We start from the raw sequence: 19,045 nt of genomic DNA, 5'->3' as shown, positions 1-19,045 counted from the left end.
AGGAAAATGTATTGAGAAAATTCCAACATGGCAAGAAATTACTATTTGTCTAATGTCATAGCCTTGCTAATATACCCCCTTTCTTCCAAACAACAGGCAGGGGAGAGTGACAAGCAAAAAGCAGACATCTAAGATCGTGAACAGTTTCCAAAAGTCAAATGCTGAGGCTGAGAAGCCGCAGTTAGAACACAAAGTTGGAGGCCAGCGCTGTGGCTCAGCTGGTAAAGCCACCACGGGCAGTGCCAGCATCTCATATGGGTACTGGTTCAAGACGCGGCTGCTCCACTTCTGATCCAGCTCTCTGCTATGGTCTTGGAAAGCAGCAGAAGACGGCCCACGTCCTTGGACCCCTGTAACCATGTGGGAGACCCGGAGGAACTCCTGGCTTTGGACTGGCACAACTCCAGCACAGCTCCAGCCATTGCGGCCACTGGGGAGTGAACCAGCGGATGGAAGACCTCTCTCTCTACCTCTCCCTCTATCTTTGTGTAACTCTGACTTTCAAATAAATAAATAAATCTAAAAAGAACTCCACATAGCATTCAGCCTTTAAAAAGAAAACAAAACAAAACAAAACAAAACAAAAAACAAACACAAAGTCTTATGAAAATCCAAACAGATGTTAGGGCTTTTGAAATGTGACAAACAAGAATGGAAACTGTGAAACATTTTCACCTTTCCCACTCTGTTCACCTGCTGCTCAATGAGGTCCTACAGGAAACCAAGCAAAAGAGTCTTCTTTTAAAGGGGGTGCTTCTTTTTAAGCAATTATATAACCAATTGTACAGTAGAAAAACTTAAAAATTATACATCTGATATAATTTTTAAAATAAGAAAAAGAATACTTAGTTTTAGAAAAATTTGTATCTATGCATGAATTTAAAAAAATTTTTTACACTAAAATATTTAGTTCTATTTTTCCATAAATTCCCATGTATAAGGAAAAAGGCTGAAAAATCCCCTCATCTCCCAGTTACAAGAATTTCTATCATTTTGTTGTATTTCCTTGAAGCACTTTGTGTATGTGTGTGTCTATAATAAAGTTTATCTACAGTTTTGAAGTCTTGGTTTCTACTTTTATCCACCACTTAACACTGGACTGAGCATTTTCTGTGCCCCGATGTCCTTGAAACAAATGAGGCCACCAAATAACCCATTGTACAGATATAGAATAATTGAACAGTTTCCTTCCTATGGGTTATTTAGGTTGTGCCAAGAGTTCACACTAATAAATACTGCTGCAATGAACTCCCTTGTACAAGATCTTTAATGCATGATTGGTTATTTCTTCAGATTTTCAGACATGACATTACAGTATATAAAAGAATATGAACATTTTTAAGGCTTCTTATGTGTATTATTAAACTACTTTTCAGGATGCCTGTATGAACTCCCAGTTCTATTAATAGTATGTGTACACACACACACACACATACACACACTCCTACTTCTTAATCTCTAGGGTTTTATATAAAGATTTTAGAATTGGAAGTTTTCCACTGAGATTACACACTTCTTGTTTGCTTTCATCTTTACCAACACAAAGATTACACTCAATTATTTTATAAGGTTAGCCTGAATTATAAGCATTAATCTGTGCTGATGTTAGTAACAAAAACAAAAGAGCTAATGACTATAAAACGCCCACTGTTTTTATGAATCAGTGTAGAGGTTAATTTAATTTACTCACAACAAGGATAGTTCTCCAGAAGAAAACAGCAAATGAAACAATTCCCAAGAAGGCAGTGATAAGTACAGGTTTCCATGGCAGTCCGTAAAAATCAGGCCCCGGCTGAACATCATCAGGCAGTGTAGCAACTAACTGAAATAGAAATGATGGGAAACCTTGAAGAAATTTACAATAAAGTGGTCACAAAGAGTCATCCTAGAAATTATAAACCAACACCCATCAGATGACACTTCCAAAAAAATCAAGCCCTCCTGCTTCCAGAAGGACAGGATACCAGCAGTCTCCTATTCCTCCTTTGTCTTGGAGTGCTTTCCAGTATTATGAATGTAAATGTGTTTAACTGTGTATATTTGAGTATTTTCTGTTCACAGCACATAGGCCCTACCACCTCACCTCGTGTGATACATTATTAGAATCCCTGGATCATACTTTTCTGTTGGATAAGTTGATTTTTAACCACTTTAAAAAACCCACACAAGTGATTTAAATATCCTATGGAAATTCAACTTTTATGGTTGCAAATAAAACCAGTATGACGATACTGAACAATACCAGTAATGCGTTATTCCGCTGTGATTTTAAATCTTACTTCTTCTACTCTACTGGTACAAAAGCAACGAGAAATGCTGACTAAGTTCAGGCAGTTCTAGATAACTGGTCTGGATACACTGTTCTGAATTTCACTCTCTTCTATAAAACTCAGCGCCTTAATTCTAAACTTTTTCTCAAATGCAGGAATTAAGCACCTGCCTGCTCTGAAAACAATGGGGACATTTAAAATGGGGTGAGAAAAACGGTATTTGTAGATTTTTAAAGGTACGTCTTCCGGTTCTGCAGTCAGTTCAAAAGAACAAGCAGGAAAACCACGGAAAAGGAGCGCGGTGAAGGACCCGGTGCGGGGGCTGGGGGAGGGTCTGCAATGAGAAGATCACAAAGCGCCTGCCCTCTACAAAGCACACCAGTTAGCTGTCACACTGGCCTCACTCGCCAACGACGCTCACGGGGCAGAGACCTGCAGGGACGCCACGCTCTGGGTTTTGATCATGACAGCACACCGGAAGGTAACAAGGCACCTATCACTTCCTAAGGGCTCCACAAATAAAAAGAACCAGCGATTAAAGCTTATCAAATAGACTCTCTCTCTGCCTCCGTGAACGGCACAGCCACGTCCGGGCCGGACGCGCTCCTCGGCCCTGCCGGCCAGCGCTCCCACTCTGCCACTCGGCCGCCCGCCTGCCACAACCCGGGTCCCGCCCCGGCAATGGGGACCGTCACCTCCAGGAGCTTGGCTAAGAGGGCGGCGTAGAGCACCGACAGGGGTCCCAGCAGTTCCGGGTCCCCCTGGGAAGCAGTGACAGAAGGCACAGTGGCAGGTACTGAGTCCATCGTGGAGGGACTGCAGAGCGGAGGCGACGTTTCCCTGCAGGAAGGCACAGGAGCCCCCTCTCGACGCTTCCGCCTTCGGAAAGCACCTGCTCAGAGGGGGCGGATACTGGGAATGAACTTCGCCTTCCCCGGCCGAGGGCACGTTCCCCCTTAACGCCTCCAATAAAACACGTCATCACACACGGCCCTCCGGAGGACGTCAGCGCGCTGACGCAGGCCGGAGGGCGGAGCCAGAGAGGAAGAAACCAACTGCCCGCTGGAGCGGGGAAGAAGAGCGAAGGAGCTAGCGGAAGAACCCAAGGAAAGGGAGGCGGCCAAGGAAGAGGCTCACCCGCAGACGGAAGAAGCCAGGGCAAGCCGCCAGGAGGAGAGCAGGGTTTTCGTGCCCTCCAGAGCTGCAGCCTGTGATCCCGAGGTCCTGGGACACCAGGCAGCTGCCCCACATGCTTGCCGCTGCCGGCGCCCGGCCGCCTTCCGCACGCCAGCCCTCTGCTCGCTGCTCCCTGCCAGTCGCCAGCTTCTCACAGGCCAGCCGAGGACCCCCGGAGCGAGCGAGTCCTCGTCACCACGACCCCAGTGGGTCCGGTTTCTCAGGTTACTGACTTGTGGGGAGGAATAAGGAATGCTTTAGAAAGCAACATTCTATAAACGTGGGACACAATGGGGAGATTCGGCGTGGGGTGAGAAAAGCGGCATCTACATCTTTGAAGGTTCCGGTTCCGCTGGGTCAGTTCCAAAGAACAAGCAGGGAAACCCTGCAAAAGAGCACGGAAGGACCCGGTGGGAGGCAGACCCCGCGGTGCAAGCAGACAGCAGACCCTGGGGACGAACAGAGAAACCAGAAAGAAATAGACTACTGCGTCGCGCGTTGGGGATACGATAACAAAAAAAAAAAAAAAAAAAAAAAAAAAAAAAAAAAAAACCTGCAGAAAAGCAGACTTAAACTAGTGGCATTGACATACTTAGGAAAGCCATATGGAAAATGATAAAAATTGGATCTTTTTGTCCTTGTTCACAAGGATAAATTTTCTAATAGATCAGAAACCTGAATGTAAAAAATGAAAACAAGTGCTAGAAAACATGGAGTGAATTTTTCTGTGCAGGTATGTGTATTCATATGTATTATGAGTGGCCAAAATTATGTCTCAATATCCAGAAGCAACAAAGGAAGATATTTGTAAACTTGATTACTTAAAATAATTTGCTTGGCTGGCGCCGTGGCTCACTAGGCTAATCCTCCGCCTTGGGGCGCCAGCACCCCGGGTTCTAGTCCTGATCAGGGCGCCGGATTCTGTCCCGGTTGCCCCTCTACCAGGCCAGCTCTCTGCTGTGGCCAGGGAGTGGAGGATGGCCCAAGTACTTGGGCCCTGCACCCCATGGGAGACCAGGATAAGCACCTGGCTCCTGCCCGTGGAGGCCACTGGAGGGTGAAGCAACGGCAAAGGAAGACCTTTCTCTCTGTCTCTCTCTCTCTCACTGTCCACTCTGCCTGTCAAAAAAAATAAAATAATTTGCCCTACTCCTTGCCTCCCCCCCCAACACATACAAAAGCAAAATAAGCAAAATTTGACATTGACAACCTGAGAAAATATGTAACATATTACAGACACAAAATAAATGTTCCTGAAATACAAAGAACTTTACAAATACAAGAAGAAAATGGCCAGCAAACCTATGGGAAAATGGGCTGAAGAAATGAACTGATCTCAGGCAGAAAAATGCAAGTAGCTTATAAACATGGAAACAGGCTCTGCTTTGCTCAACATAGATAAAAATTAAATATACACTGGGATATCATTTCTCACTCAGATTGGCAAGGTCTGAGCAATTGACAAAAGGCTGCTGGTGAGGGCATGTGGGGGAAACAGCCACCCTTAACACATTGCCATCATTGTACAAAATGATGCAACCTATGTGCATGAGAATTTGGTAACATCTCCCAAAATTACTCACCTATTTACCTACGGACTGACAACCACTTCTACAGATCTATCTGGCAACACAACAAATGCTGAAAAGATATGCAGACGAAGGATCTCTGTGTATCTCCCTTGCTCTCTGCCATTTTGCCTTTCAAATAAATAAAAACAAATCTTAAAAAAAGACATATGCACAAGACTATGTCATTCCAGCCTTATTTATAATAACAAAAGGCTTGGAATAACCAAATATCCATCAATAAAAGAACTGCTGAATAAGCCAAAGTATACCATGAAGCTGTATGTAAGAAATGAAATAATTTTACATGCTGCTAGGGTATGGTTTCTTAAATACATTTGAAATAAGATACAGAAAAAGTATTTATAGGATAATACTTTAATCAAGTGAAAGACAAAAATGATATTTTAGAGCCTTAGGGTAAAACTGACATGCAATAAATTACAGGGACTTAAGTGCATATATTTTGACATGTCAAACTGAAACCATCATCATCAAGACAATGAACAAATCCTTTAACCTGTAAAAGTCTCAACCCCTTGGTAACCCCAGCCTCTGCTCCTAGTCATTCCTCTTAGCCCCTAATCCCCAGGCAGAATTTCTGTCATGATAGTTTGCATTTTCTAAAGTTTCATAGGCACAGAATAATACATCATGTAGTCTTATTTTCTCTGGCTTCTCTCATTCGGCTTAATTTGAGATTTCATCTACACTGCAGTATGTACATGGGGTCTGTATATGTAAGTTCATTTGCATTGCTAAGTAAAATTTCCTTTTGTGTTTATATATATATGTATAAATAGATATATCAGTTTGCCTGTCACCTATTAATTTGTTTTGGCTTTTACAAACAATGCTGCCAAGGACATAGATGTCCATGTTCTTTTATCGATGTATAACTTTCTCTAGCGCAAATCCTCAGAGGAGGAATGGCTGAATCATGCCAGGTGTATGTTTACCTTTTAAAGAAGATGGTTCTTGGGCCAGCATCCCATATGGATGCCGACCTAGAAGAAGCTCATGGCTCCTGGCTTTGGCCTAGCCCAGACCCAGCCATTGTGGCCGTATGGGGAGTGAAACAGCTGATGAAAGATCTGTCTCTCCCTCTCACTCTCTGTATCTCTCCCTTTCAAGTAAATAAATCTTAAAAAAAAAAAAAAAAAAAAAAAAAAAAAGAAGGTAGTTCTACCACTTTACATGCCACCAGCAGTGAATCTGAAGCCAGGAGACAGGAGCTTCCTCTGGGTCTCCACATTGGGGGGCTGGGGTCCAAGGACTTGGGCCATCTTGTACTGCTTTCCCAGGCCATAGCAGAGAGCCGGATCAGAAGTGGAGTAGCCAGGACTTGACCCAGTGCACATTTGGGATGCCAGCACTGAAGGTACTGTCTTTACACACTACACTACAGCTCCGGCCCCATCAGTCTTTAATTTTTATACATTAGTAAGTGTGCAGTGAGTGATAACTCACTATGGTTTAAATTTGCATTTCCCTGATAACTAATGATACTGAGCATTTTAAAAAGTTTTATTTATGGGGCCGATGCCGTGGCACAGCGGGTTAACGCCCTGGCCTGAAGTGCCGGCATCCCATATAGGTGCCAGTTCATGTCCCAGCTGCTCCATTTCTGATCCAGCTCTCTGCTATGGCCTGGGAAAGCAGTACAAGATGGCCCAAGTCCTTGGGCCCCTGCACCCGCGTGGGAGACCTGGAAGAAGCTCCTGGCTCCTGGCTTCGGATCAGCACAGCTCTGGCCATTGTGGCCAAATGGGGAGTGAACCATCGGATGGAAGACCTCTCTTTCTCTCTGCCTCTCCTCTCTCTGTGTAACTCTGACTTTCAAATAAATAAATAAATCTTTAAAAGAAAGTTTTATTTATTTGAAAGGCAAAATGTTGGTTTACTCCCCAAATGCCTGCAACATCCAGGGCTGGGCCAGGCGTAAACAGGAACCAGAAATTCCATCTGGGTCTCCCACATGTGTAGCAGGGACTCAAGTTCTTGGGCCACCATCTGCTGTCTCCCAGGCTGTGCATTAGCAGGAAGCTGGTTGGAAGCAGAGGTGGGACTTGATCCCATGCATGCCAATATGGGACACGGGTGTCCGAGCAGTGGCTTTAACAAGTACACCACAACATCTGTCCTATCCTGTACTTATTTGCTAACTGGATGCCTTCCCGGGAGAAGTGCTATTTTACGGATTGTGTGTATGTGTTTTAGCAAGTTTTGGGTGTTCTTTATATATTCTAGATTCAAAACCCTGATCAGCCAGCTTCCTGCTAATGTGCCTGGGAAAGCAGTGGAAGAGGCCCAAGTACTTGGACTCCTACACCTGTGTGGGAGACCCACAAGAAGCTCCTGGCTCCTGGCTTCAGATCGGCTCAGCTCCAGCCGTTGTAGCCATTTGGGGAGTGAACGAAGATATCTCTCTCTCTGCCTGTTTGTAACTCTGCCTTTCAAATAAATAAATCTGGAACTCCATTCAGGTATCCTATGTGGGTTCAGCAGCCCATGCACTTGGCAATCATACTGCTGCTTTTCCTGGGCATCAGCAGGGAGCTGGATGGGAAGTGGAGCAGGCAGGACTGGAACTGGCACCCATATGGGATGCTGGTGCTGCAAGCACTGGGCCACGATACTGGCCCCAGAAATACAGTTGTTTTTAGATGCAAATCTTTACTTGGCAATCTTACTAAACTCATTTATTAGTTCTAATAGCTTTTCCATAGATTCCAACAGATCTGATGTGTAGACATTCATGTTGACTGCCAATAAAGACAAATTTTCTTCTTGATTTACAATCTGGATTCATTTCATGTCTTTTTCTTGCCTTAGAGCACCCCAGTACAATGTTGAATAGATGTGTTGAGAGTAATTTCTTTGTTGTGTTTCTGAGCATGGGGAAAACTATTCCATTATTCAATATTAAGTATGATGCTGGCTATAAGTTTTCCATAGAGACTATCTTAAGTTTTTTTTTACCCTTGTATTCCTAGTTTTACTTTTTTTTTAAATATTAGTAATCAGTGTTGGATTTTTTTTTCCTAAATGCTTTGCAGAACATATGGATTGTCTTTTTAAAGTTTGTTAATATGAATTACATCAACTGATTTTTGAATCCGTTAAATGAAGTTTGAATTTTTGGGATAAATCCTACTTGGTTATGTTAAATTTTCCTTTTTAATAATGTTGAATTTGATTTGTTAGAATTTTGTTTAGAATTTTTATAGCTGTGTTCATGAGAGACACTGGTCTGTGGTTTATGTGTTATGTCTTTGTCCTGTTTTAGTTATAATGCTAACATTGGCTTCATACAGTGAGCTGGGAAGTATTTTACACTCTTTAATTCTGTAGAAGAGTTTGTATAGAATTAGTATTATTTCATCCTTATAGATCTAATGAAATGTACCAGTGCAGTCACCTGGGCCTGGAATCTTTTGCTGTGGAAAGGTGTTAAACTGGGCCCAGTGCTGTGGCATACCCAGTTAAGCCACCAAAGGTAGCACTGGCATCCTATATGGGTGCCAATTTGACTCCTGTCCACTCTACTTCCAACCCAGTTCCCTGCTAATGTGCCTGGGAAAGCAGTGGAAAATGGCCCAAGTGCTTGAGCCCCTGCACCCACCTGGGAGACCCAGAGGAAGTTCCTGGCTCCTGGCTTCAGATTGGCCCAGCTCCGGCTGTTGTGGCCATTTGAGAAGTGAAACAGCAGATGGAAGACCTCTCCCTCTCTGTCTCTCCCTCTCCTGTCTGAATTCTGCCTCTCAAATAAATAAATAAATCTTTAAAAAAATATTTTGGCAGGGGCTGGCACTGTGGTGCAGTGGGTTAACGCCCTGGCCTGAAGTGCCGGCATCCCATGTGGGTGCCGGTTTGAGGCCCTGCTGCTCCACTTCCAATCCAGCTCTCTGCTGTGGCCTGGGAAGGCAGTGGAGGATAGCCCAAGTCCTTGGGCTCCTGCATCCGCATGGGAGACCTGGAGGAAGCTCCTGGCTCCTGGCTTCGGATTGGCACAGCTCTGGCCATTGTGGCCAAATGGGGAGTGAACCAGCGGATGAGAGACCTCTCTCTCTCTCTCTCTCTGCCTCTTCTCTGTGTAACTCTGACTTTCTTTCTTTTTTTTTTTTTTTTTTTTTTTTTTTTGACAGGCAGAGTGGACAGTGAGAGAAAGAGACAGAGAGAAAGGTCTTCCTTTTGCCGTTGGTTCACCCTCCAATGGCCGCCGCGGCCGGCGCACCACGCTGATCCAATGGCAGGAGCCAGGAGCCAGGTGCTTTTCCTGGTCCCCCATGGGGTGCAGGGCCCAAGCACTTGAGCCATCCTCCACTGCACTCCCTGGCCACAGCAGAGAGCTGGCCTGGAAGAGGGGCAACCGGGACAGAATCCGGCGTCCCGACCGGGACTAGAACCCGGTGTGCCGGTGCCGCTAGGCGGAGGATTAGCCTAGTGAGCCGCGGCGCCGGCCCCAGCTCTGACTTTCAAGTGGATAAATGAATCTTTAAAAAAATATATTTTGGCAGGAAAAGTACAAGAAGGACTGGCAAAATGATGTCTTACTGGAAAGCAAAGAGGATAGCAATGACAACAAAGTAGTGTAAACAGGGACAGGTGCCAGGTTGAAGAGTTTCCCACTAGCTAAAAATGCAAGAATTTAAGCGTTAATAAGAATAATTAATATTCTTAACTGCACTGAAACACACCAGATATTTTTAAATCTGCATTATAATGATTCTTAGAAAACCATAAAACAAAGACTCTGTGGATACCATTATTAATAATACTAGGAGACAACAAATTCAAGCTGTTAAAAAATCAAATGTTTATCCTCTGTTATTTAACTAGACAAACCCAATCTCAGTGTGAAGAATAGCTGATCATAGGTTTCTCCTTGTAGAAGTATCCCAGTCTTTAAATAAAGAACAATACAGTCAGACTATCACCATTTTTCAACCTTCATGGATCTAGTCAACGTCACCAATGACTAGTAGCATCAAAAAGAAGGGATACCCAGACATTACATGCCTCTTGACGGAAATACACAACATCTCAACTGTTCCTGTCAAACAAAACTGAACATGACTGACTACCAATCCAACTACCCACTCCCAGGAAATAGAAATAACCAGAGAAACATGGTGCACCATAACAGGAGGATATTGTCCACAAAATTCAGACCAAAATCTGCCCTAGATGCCATACAAACATCTTCTCCATAATTGTATTGCGACAATAACAAAAGGGAGAAATCTATAGAGTAACTGGTATGACTCCACCCACTGAAAACAATTAGAACACTGGACAAAACATATGAAAGCACTGTTTTTCAGATACTGAACAGGCGGCACACACCTGTGAGGCCTGAGAGGACAACAAACAGGTGAGCCAGATGATAACTCGCTTTCTGCCTGCAGGCGCCGTCTAGACGTCAGCGCGGGGAGCCACAGCAATCTCACCAAGGAAGTGGAGATCAGCTTGGAGAGTGTGAGGGGCTTGACACATGAAGGGAAAGGCACCAGAGAGAGGAGGGCAACTGAGAAAAAGAGGGCCAGAAACCTGCCAGGAGGTCTCCATCAGTTTAGGGCTGAATCCTAAGCAGTACTGTGTCAGCTAAGAGTCCTTGAGGATAGGCAAAGAACAATCGAATAAGAACAACCAGCAGGGTGTGAGAGGGCTGGGAGACATGCACGGCCGCTCGTCAGCAGGAACTGGCTGTGCAAGAGGACATGGGAGAGTGCTCAGCGAATCAATTAAAGCCACAGACACGCACACCAGAGTGGCTGAAATTCAAGACTTATAATACCAAGCATTAGCAAAGAAGTGCAGCCCGGGGAAGCCTCATAAACTGCTGGTGGAGTAGGAAGTGGGGCAGCCACTCTGGGCAACTGTCTGGCAGTTTCTTGTAAGGGAACACAAACACCATCCACGGTGGCAACTTCACTCCTATGTATGTGTCCCTTTGCACTGCCATGGACATGAAATTCTACACTAGCAAAAACCAACATACACAATTATATACCAGTGGCTGCCTGGAGCAGGTAGTCAGGGAGATTTACCAGGAAGCTTCAGGAGTGAACGTTTCTGAATGAAGGAAATAGCCTAATAGCCTGATTAGCTGTTTTTACATAAGTGTGAACACCTGCTAAAACCTGCTGGGCTCTACTCCTAAAAATGGGTGCATTGATTGTATGTAATTTATATCTCATTAAAGTTAACTTAAGATACATAGCAACCTATTACAACATTTGTACCTCAACAAGAACCTACTTAGGATAAGAATAATTTTTAAATGGAGGGGGAGGGGATTCTGAACATGCCCAATATTGGATGACTGGAATGAGTTACTGTTAATGTGGGTGCTGGGTCAAGAGTTCATTACACAGTCTTTGCTTGTTGGAAATTTCCATCATAAAATGTTATAAAAAGAATCCAGGTGTAATTTCACATACTTAAAGGATTACTAGGTAGAAAAGGAATTAAGATTCCGTAGAGGAAACAAGATGGAGGAAAATTTCTTGTCAATATAAGAATGAAAGGGTTGACACTGTGGCACAGTGGGTTAAGCCTCTGCCTGTGGTAACAGCATCCCACATGAGAACAATGGTTCAAGTCCTGGCTGCTCCACCTCTGATCCACCTCCCTTGCTAACGCACCTGGGCAAGCAGTGGAAGATGGCCCTACTCCTTGGGCTGCTGCTACCCACATGGGAGACCCAGGTGGATTTCTTGGCTCCTTGCTTCAGCCTGCTGTTACAGTCATTTGGGAGTGAATCAGTGGATGGAAAACCTCTCTCTCTCTCTCTGTGCCTTTCAAATAAATAAATAAATAGATCTCTAGAAAACAATACAAGAATGAAGTAGAGGAACATGTAGCCTTGTAAAGTAGATGCCTTTACTGTAGGAACTGTTGATGTGCAAGCCTCATAACTTCTTGTCAGGGCTACAGCAGAAGAGATCACTGCAATGAGCAAGAAGTTTGATGAGTAGTCCTCTAAGGTCTCTTCCAACCTTAAGATTCCACTATTGATCACCTATCAATCTAGGAATCTGACCTCTGGTACAGTTTTTCCGATTGACTCACAACCTGTTACTCCCCAGTCCTAAAAAATAATTACCTACAGCACTTGATACTTCACATAAACATATATTCTCCATTTCCCCCATGTTCACACAGATTTGATAAGCCTTTTTCTTAAGCCTATCAAAATTCAGAATTACACTTTATATTTCTTAGAATCTTTTATTTCTAACACAACATCATATACGTATTAGACCATCAAAATGGTTTTTGGACAATATCCACTTTTTTTTAAGATTTATTTTCTTTATTTGAAAGAGAGTTAGAGAGAGAGGTAGAGACACACAGAGAGAGGTCTTCCATCAGTTTCACTTCCCAAATGGCCACAGCTCCAGAGCCAGGAGCTAGGAGCTTCCTCCGGGTCTCGCACAAGAGTGCAGGGGCCCAAGGATCTTCCGCTACTTTCCCAGGCCACAGCAGAGAGCTGGATCAGAAGAGGAGAAGCCGAGACTAGAACCAGTGCCCATATGGAATGCTGGCACTGCAGGCGGCAGCTTTTCCCGCTATGCCACAGCACCGGCCCCTGGACAATCCCTTTCAAGTGAGCACCTTATAACCTGTGCTTCTCTATCCTGCCATTAAGTCCATGTCTTCTCCTCTCATCCTAACCACAGTGCACATCCAAACAAAAGTGTGTTTACCAACCCAAGCCAAGAAGAGGGCTCTACGCACATCTAGAAATACAGTGAAGGGGGGCCAGCGCTGTGGCACGGTAGGTTAATCCTTCACCTGCAGGGCCAGCATCCCCTATGGGTGTCGGTTCAAGTCCCGGCTGCTCCACTTCCAATCCAGCTCTCTGCTGAGGCCTGGGAAAGCAGTGGAGGGCGGCCCAAGTGCTTGGGGCCCTGCACCCATGTGGGAGACCCAGAAGCTCCTGGTTCAGACTGGCACAGCTCTGGCCATTGCAGCCATTTAGGAAGTGAACCAGTGGATGGAAGACCTCTCTGTCTCTCCCTCCTTCTCTCTCTATAACTCAAATAAATCTTAGGAAGAAAGACAGCCAGGCACTGAAGAAAGGATTCCTCTGCCAGCTGGAGGCTGTTAAATACATCAAGTGATGATGATCCATTCTGATTAAGTTATGAATTTGGAGGCTGCCTTGATCCCTAAGAATGTCACTATTCTAACTGTATGGATCGTACACACTTTCACCCGGGTGGCTGTCACCGTTACAAACTACCATGGTGGAGAGCACTGGCCTGACCTTCCTCTATTACTCCCATCTTTGAGGCCAGGCCACAGAATTCCCTGGGGTACTCAATGTCCACATGCGGCCCTCTGATCGTCCAAATGAGAATGTGGTGAGGGCTGAAATCCCGCAAGATGCCAGTCACTGCACTAGACACCTGACGTGATCAATTCATTCTGTTCTCACAACAGTCTGAGTTGGTATTATCTACTGTGTTCAGATGGTAAAGCTGAGGTTCAAAGTGTCAAAGGTTAGTAATTTGCCCAGACTTCTAACCCATGACTTTGGAATTTGAAACCAGGTCATCCTGGCACAAAATCAATACATTTTACAGAACAACAACAACAAGAGAAAATCCCTCTTGCCTACGCCAGTCTTGAAATAACAGAACCTAGACGAAACCACCTTTGTTGAGGAGGATCCTTTCTCAAGGGCAACCCGGGCTCCAACTGGTGAAAGCTTCTCATTCCCTTAATTTATCAAGACAAATGGTCAATGGCAACAAACACCACAAGGGGGAGCTAAATCCTAAAAAGCTTAGCTAAACAGAAAGCAGATTAAATGTCTCGCTCTTTAGAAAGATCAGTCTGAAAACTGCTTTAAGCAACTCTTTCTAAGAAACAGATCCATGGACAGTAAGACAACACGCATCATGGCACCAAGCAAGACTTGCCCCTGGCTCCCTCCAACAGGCCGGCTCCTTCCTAGCTCCGCCATTGCACACCAGCTACTCACACTCGGTGTGCATCCCTTTTCTTCACGACTCCATTTCTCCCTCCCAAACTGCCATTTGAACTTCAACTCTGCTTAAAATGTCTCAGCTAACTTTGAACCTTATCTGCCATCCTCTCACCACAACAAACCAATTTATCCAATCATTCCACCCTCAGTTAAACACTTTGCTCTCTGCCCATGTCACATGAGGTTTCAAGGGAAGGTCTTAACCTCCCAGCCAGCCTAAAGGGTTCTAAGGGCAAGAACCATAGTTTTTTTGTTTGTTTTTTGTATAGGTGCCCAGGTGCCCAGCCCTGGCATACAGCAAAGTGGGCTAAACTGACAGAGGTGTGTTAAAGCCACACACCTGTGGCTCATTTCAGAGGCCATCTTCAAAGGGATCAGGTGTCATTAGCATAAAGACATTTTAAAGGTCTTCAGCACATGCTAAAATCAACTTAAAAACTGTAATAGCCAACATGCTAGTGGAAGAACCCAGGTGGCAAACTTACCGTGTTAGTTACATAGAGCACGAATGAACAGGTTAAAAGAATTGCATTTTCCAAAGGCGTAACGTGTGCTGGCTCCTCCACCTTTGTCTCCAGTTGCTTCTTTGCATCAACAGCATTCACGGGAGTGCCTTCAGTCGTAATCAGCCCTAAAACTGAGGGGGAAAACGGCTATTTTATTTTGTGGTTTAGAGTAAGAATGTTCCTCAGTTTAAATATTTATTGAGGGCCGGCGCCGCGGCTCACTAGGCTAATCCTCCGTCTTGAGGCGCTGGCACACCGGGTTCTAGTCCCGGTCGGGGCGCCGGATTCTGTCCCGGTTGCCCCTCTTCCAGGCCAGCTCTCTGCTGTGGCCCGGGAGTGCAGTGGAGGATGGCCCAAGTGCTTGGGCCCTGCACCCCATGGGAGACCAGGATAAGTACCTGGCTCCTGCCATCGGATCAGCGTGGTGCGGTGGCCGCGGCGGCCATTGGAGGGTGAACCAACGGCAAAGGAAGACCCTTCTCTCTCTCTCTCTCTCTCACTGTCCACTCTGCCTGTCAAAAAATAAATAAATAAATAAATAAATAAATATTTATTGAGTGCCCAGTACATCTAGGGCCTAGAATATGTGGTCCTACAGGTGACGATGCAGAGCGGAAACCTGCACCTGAGAAGCACGAGGGACACCTGGGAAGATTCCCCTGTGAAGGTCATTAATGTCATTCTGTGCTGGAACGTAAAGGAGGGGGCAAAGAGTTTGTTCTTGATTCAAAGGGAAGAATTTTCTTGAATTCTCAAAGTTTTTGAGCAAAAGAGTAACAAGTCTTAATGGTACACGACTCATCTTCAGCAAACAGAACCTTTTTGAGTTAAAAAAAAAAAGTGGTTTAGAAGAATTACATAAGAACGCAACGTCCTCTGGAACAGAGATCTCTGACATGTCACACCTCCTCCAATTAGCTGAAATCCTCTCCGTGGCGACCTCTCCTACACTGTGAGTACTGGGCTGTGGGGGTGGGGTGGGGTGTTAGCCCAGTGCTGTGGGGCCCTGCAGTGCTACAGGGTTATGGTCATAGCTATGCTCTCAGACCAGAACCTCTCAGAACACAAAACAGGGCCGGCGCCGCGGCTCACTAGGCTAATCCTCCGCCTAGCGGCGCCGGCACACCAGGTTCTAGTCCCGGTCGGGGCGCCGGATTCTGTCCTGCTTGCTCCTCTTCCAGGCCAGCTCTCTGCTGTGGCCAGGGAGTGCAGTGGAGGATGGCCCAAGTGTTTGGGCCTTGCACCCGCATGGGATACCAGGAGGAAGCACCTGGCTCCTGGCTTCAGATCAGCGCAGCGCGCCGGCCGTAACAGCCATTTGAGGGGTGAACCAACGGAAAAGGAAGACCTTTCTCTGTCTCTCTCTCTAACTCTGCCTGTCAAAAAAAAAAAAAAAAACACAAAACAGTAACGAAGTGATCATGTCACCAAACTGGATAGAAAAACAACACTATCAGCTGCTTCTGATGTACTGGTAGAAGGAGCTACACAAAAATGAGGAAGCTGTTGATTCCATTATTGGGGCTGTATTTTTCTTTTTTTACTTATAAAGATAACTTTCTCATCTCTCACTGGATGGGTACTGTGCGCTGGGTGCTATGGGTTCACACTGGACTATTCCACACTGCCAAGTTCAGTACTGCTTCCTAGAAGCCCAAAGTATAAACAGGCTTGTATATAACTATCTTCTCCAAGTATTTTTAACTTTATTTGTCATATCCAGATAGCAAACCAAAAAAAGAACCAAGTAACACTGTATTCTATTTAGAGGAATGGGAAGTAGGGGGGTGAAGTGGAGGAAAAACACAGAATTTATGAGTTTTTGAGCCGGGGTTCTCAAATTTTAGCCTGCAGCTCCTGGGCTGGTGTTGTACAGCAGGTTAAGCCACCACCTGCGATGCAAGCATTCCATGGACACCGGTTTGAGTTCCAGCTGCTCTACTTCCAGTCCTGCTCTGTACTAACATGCCTGAGAAAGCAAGCCTGAGAAAGATGGCCAAAGTGTACCTGGGCCCCTGCAACCCATGTGGGAGAGCCAGATGTAGTTCTTGGCTCCAGGCTTCAGCCTGGCCCAGTCTCCCCACCCCCTTTCTCCCTCCCTCTCAGCATGTGTGTGTAACTCTGCCTTTCAAATAAATAAATAAATAAATAAATGTTTTAAACAAAGAAGAAAAATACATCGGGGGGACATTTGGCACAGTAGACAGTAGATAAGACATTGCTTTGGACAGCCACATCCCATATTGCAGTGCCTGGTTTGAATCCTAGCTACTCTGTTTCCCACCCATTAGCTTCCTGCTGATGTGCACCCTGGGAGGTGGCAGATAATGTCTCAAGTACATAGGTCTCAACCAACCACATGGGAGACCTGGATTGACTTCTAGGTTCCTGGCTTCAGCATGGCATTGCCCTGGCTATTATAGGCTTTCGGTGACCAAAACCAGCATATGCAAGCTCTCTCTCCATCTGCCTCTGTCTCTTAGGGTATGTATTAACAGGAAGCTGGAGTCAAGAGCCTGGGCCAGGTATAGAAACCAGGTACTCCATGGAGCTGGTGCTGTGTGTAGCAGGTTAATCTGCAGCCTGCAGTGCCAGCATCCCATATGGGTGCCGGTTTAAGTCCCAGCTGCTCTGCTTCCAATCCAGCTCCCTGCTAATACACCTAGGAAGGCAGCTGAGGATGGCCTGGGTCCTTGGACCCCTGCCATCCATGTGGGAAACAGTGGAGGCGCCTGGCTCATCCCCAGCCGTTGCGGCCATTTGGGGAGTAAACCAGTGGATGGTAGATCTCTCTTTCTGTATCTCTGCTTTTTAAATAAACCTGTAAAAAAGAAAGAAAGAAAGAAAGAGAGAAAGAGAGAAAGAGAGAGAGAGAGAGAAAGAGAGAAAGAGAGAAAGAGAGAAAGAAAGAGAGAAAGAGAGAAAGAGAGAGAGAGAGAGAGAGACAAAGAGAGAGACAAAGAGAGAGAGAAAGAGAGAGAGAAAGAGAGAGAGAGAGAGAGAGAAAGAGAAAGGAAGGAAGGAAGGAAGCAAGCAAGCAAGTAAGCAAGCAAGCAAGCAAGCGGAGGGAGGGAGGGAGGGAGAAAGAAAGAAAGAAACCAGGTACTCCAATAGGAGACTCGGGCATCTTAACTGATAGGCCAAATGCTTTCTCCAATACTATTTTAGATTAAAATTACCTACAAAGTTAGTGACAGCCAAATACTGGTATGTAGCTCAGTCACAGTTTTGGGGCTCTCTCCTATTTTCAATCTCTGCCTTAATGTATGTGTCTCTCCCAAAAGGTTCTAGATTTTTCTTTTCAATTTGTATGTATCTATATCCCCCTCCACCATTTCCTACTTCTGCCAACCAATCCCCAAGAAGGTCTTCTTTAAGACGCCTCTTCTTTGCAGGGAAAGAAGGAGCTTTACCTGGGTCTGAGTCCGTCTCAGTAATCAGCTCCTGTGACTCTTCCGAGACACGTGTGTCCCCAGTAATGGGCTGATCCAAGTGGTCAGGCTCTTCGGGAACCTGCATAGTAAGGTCCCCTGTGCTCTCTTGCGGGAAGTCATCCTCAAGAGGCGGCTGCATCTCTACAGGGGAGAAGGCGGCACTGGGCGAGCACTGCTTGATGACACTGCCCATTCAGCTGATTCCACAGACCTGCCTCCCAGCCAGCACCCGGCACCAGGGCTCTCATCACCACCCTCCATGCACTGGCATCCCATGGAGAAGAACCCGGCGGGGAAGGAAGAGTTTCCAATTGCCTGTAGCTCTTTTAAGGGACAAATAATCTACATACTAGATAACGCAGCCTTGATTCCAAAGTATTTCATAAATTAAAATACTTGTGGTGAGGACTACAACAACTTAGCTTCCTTTGGCAAACTGACAAACACTCACACAAATAACTGTGCAGAAGAGACTGCAGTCAAGAGCAGCTGTGTGCAACACCTGTCTTATGCAGAAAAAACACGAGCTCTTTCACACAAGCATGCCTGCTTCACAGAGCTGGCACAGGGAACGGCATGCCACACAATGGCAGCCTGCTCAAGGGTCTTTCAAATATTTTCAAAGTAGCTCAAGGAGTCAAAAAGAGTGAGCCATAGTAAAATGTGATCCACAGCAAAGATTAATTTCTCGATGGCCTCGTATCTTACCCTGATCATTCTTCATAATTTTGCATTCTTATCCACAATAGATCTACTTGAATTAATACAAAAGTGTCCTCCTCTCCAGTACTCAGAAAAAAATCAGGGAGCCGGTATTGTGGTACAGCAGGTTAAGCCACCACCAGTGATGCCAGAATCCCATATGAGTGCCGGTTCAAGTCTCAGCTGCTCTACTTTCAGTCCTGGCTGCTCTACTTCCTATCCAGCTCCCTGCTAATGCACCTAGGAGAACAGCAGAAGGTGGCCCAAGTTCCTGGGCCCCTGTTATCCACGTGGGAGACCTGGATGGAGTTCCAGGCTCCTGGCTTTGGCTTGGCCTGGTCCCAGCCATTGTGGCCATTTGGGGAGTAAACCAGCAGATGGAAGA

The 19,045-nt window shown here is 45.5% G+C and overlaps 1 protein-coding gene and 1 long non-coding RNA gene across 7 annotated transcripts in view; one reads left to right on the top strand and one right to left on the bottom strand.

Moving 5' to 3' along the window:
• Positions 1 to 19,045, bottom strand: part of MIA3 (MIA SH3 domain ER export factor 3) — a 53,715-nt gene that overhangs the window by 18,014 nt on the left and 16,656 nt on the right. For 4 of the 6 annotated variants that reach the window (XM_008268390.4, XM_008268391.4, XM_008268392.4 and 1 more), the window contains 3 exons: positions 17,938 to 18,099; positions 14,504 to 14,655; positions 1,691 to 1,822 (listed from right to left, as the gene is read on the bottom strand). In XM_008268390.4, coding sequence (XP_008266612.3) covers positions 1,691 to 1,822; positions 14,504 to 14,655; positions 17,938 to 18,099 — 446 coding nt within the window. Of the gene's footprint in view, positions 1 to 1,690; positions 1,823 to 2,965; positions 3,293 to 14,503; positions 14,656 to 17,937; positions 18,100 to 19,045 lie in introns of those variants that run through there. The other 2 variants (XM_017347772.3, XM_017347773.3) reach the window with 1 other exon arrangement.
• On the top strand, positions 3,303 to 8,170 carry LOC138844952 (uncharacterized). Its single transcript, XR_011381467.1, has 3 exons — positions 3,303 to 3,652; positions 4,113 to 4,179; positions 7,265 to 8,170. It is a non-coding gene; the product is annotated as an uncharacterized lncRNA (long non-coding RNA).

The sequence above is a fragment of the Oryctolagus cuniculus genome, chromosome 13 (genome assembly GCF_964237555.1).
Source record: "Oryctolagus cuniculus chromosome 13, mOryCun1.1, whole genome shotgun sequence".
Lineage (NCBI taxonomy): Eukaryota > Metazoa > Chordata > Mammalia > Lagomorpha > Leporidae > Oryctolagus > Oryctolagus cuniculus.
This window is presented reverse-complemented; position numbering and strand designations above follow the sequence as displayed.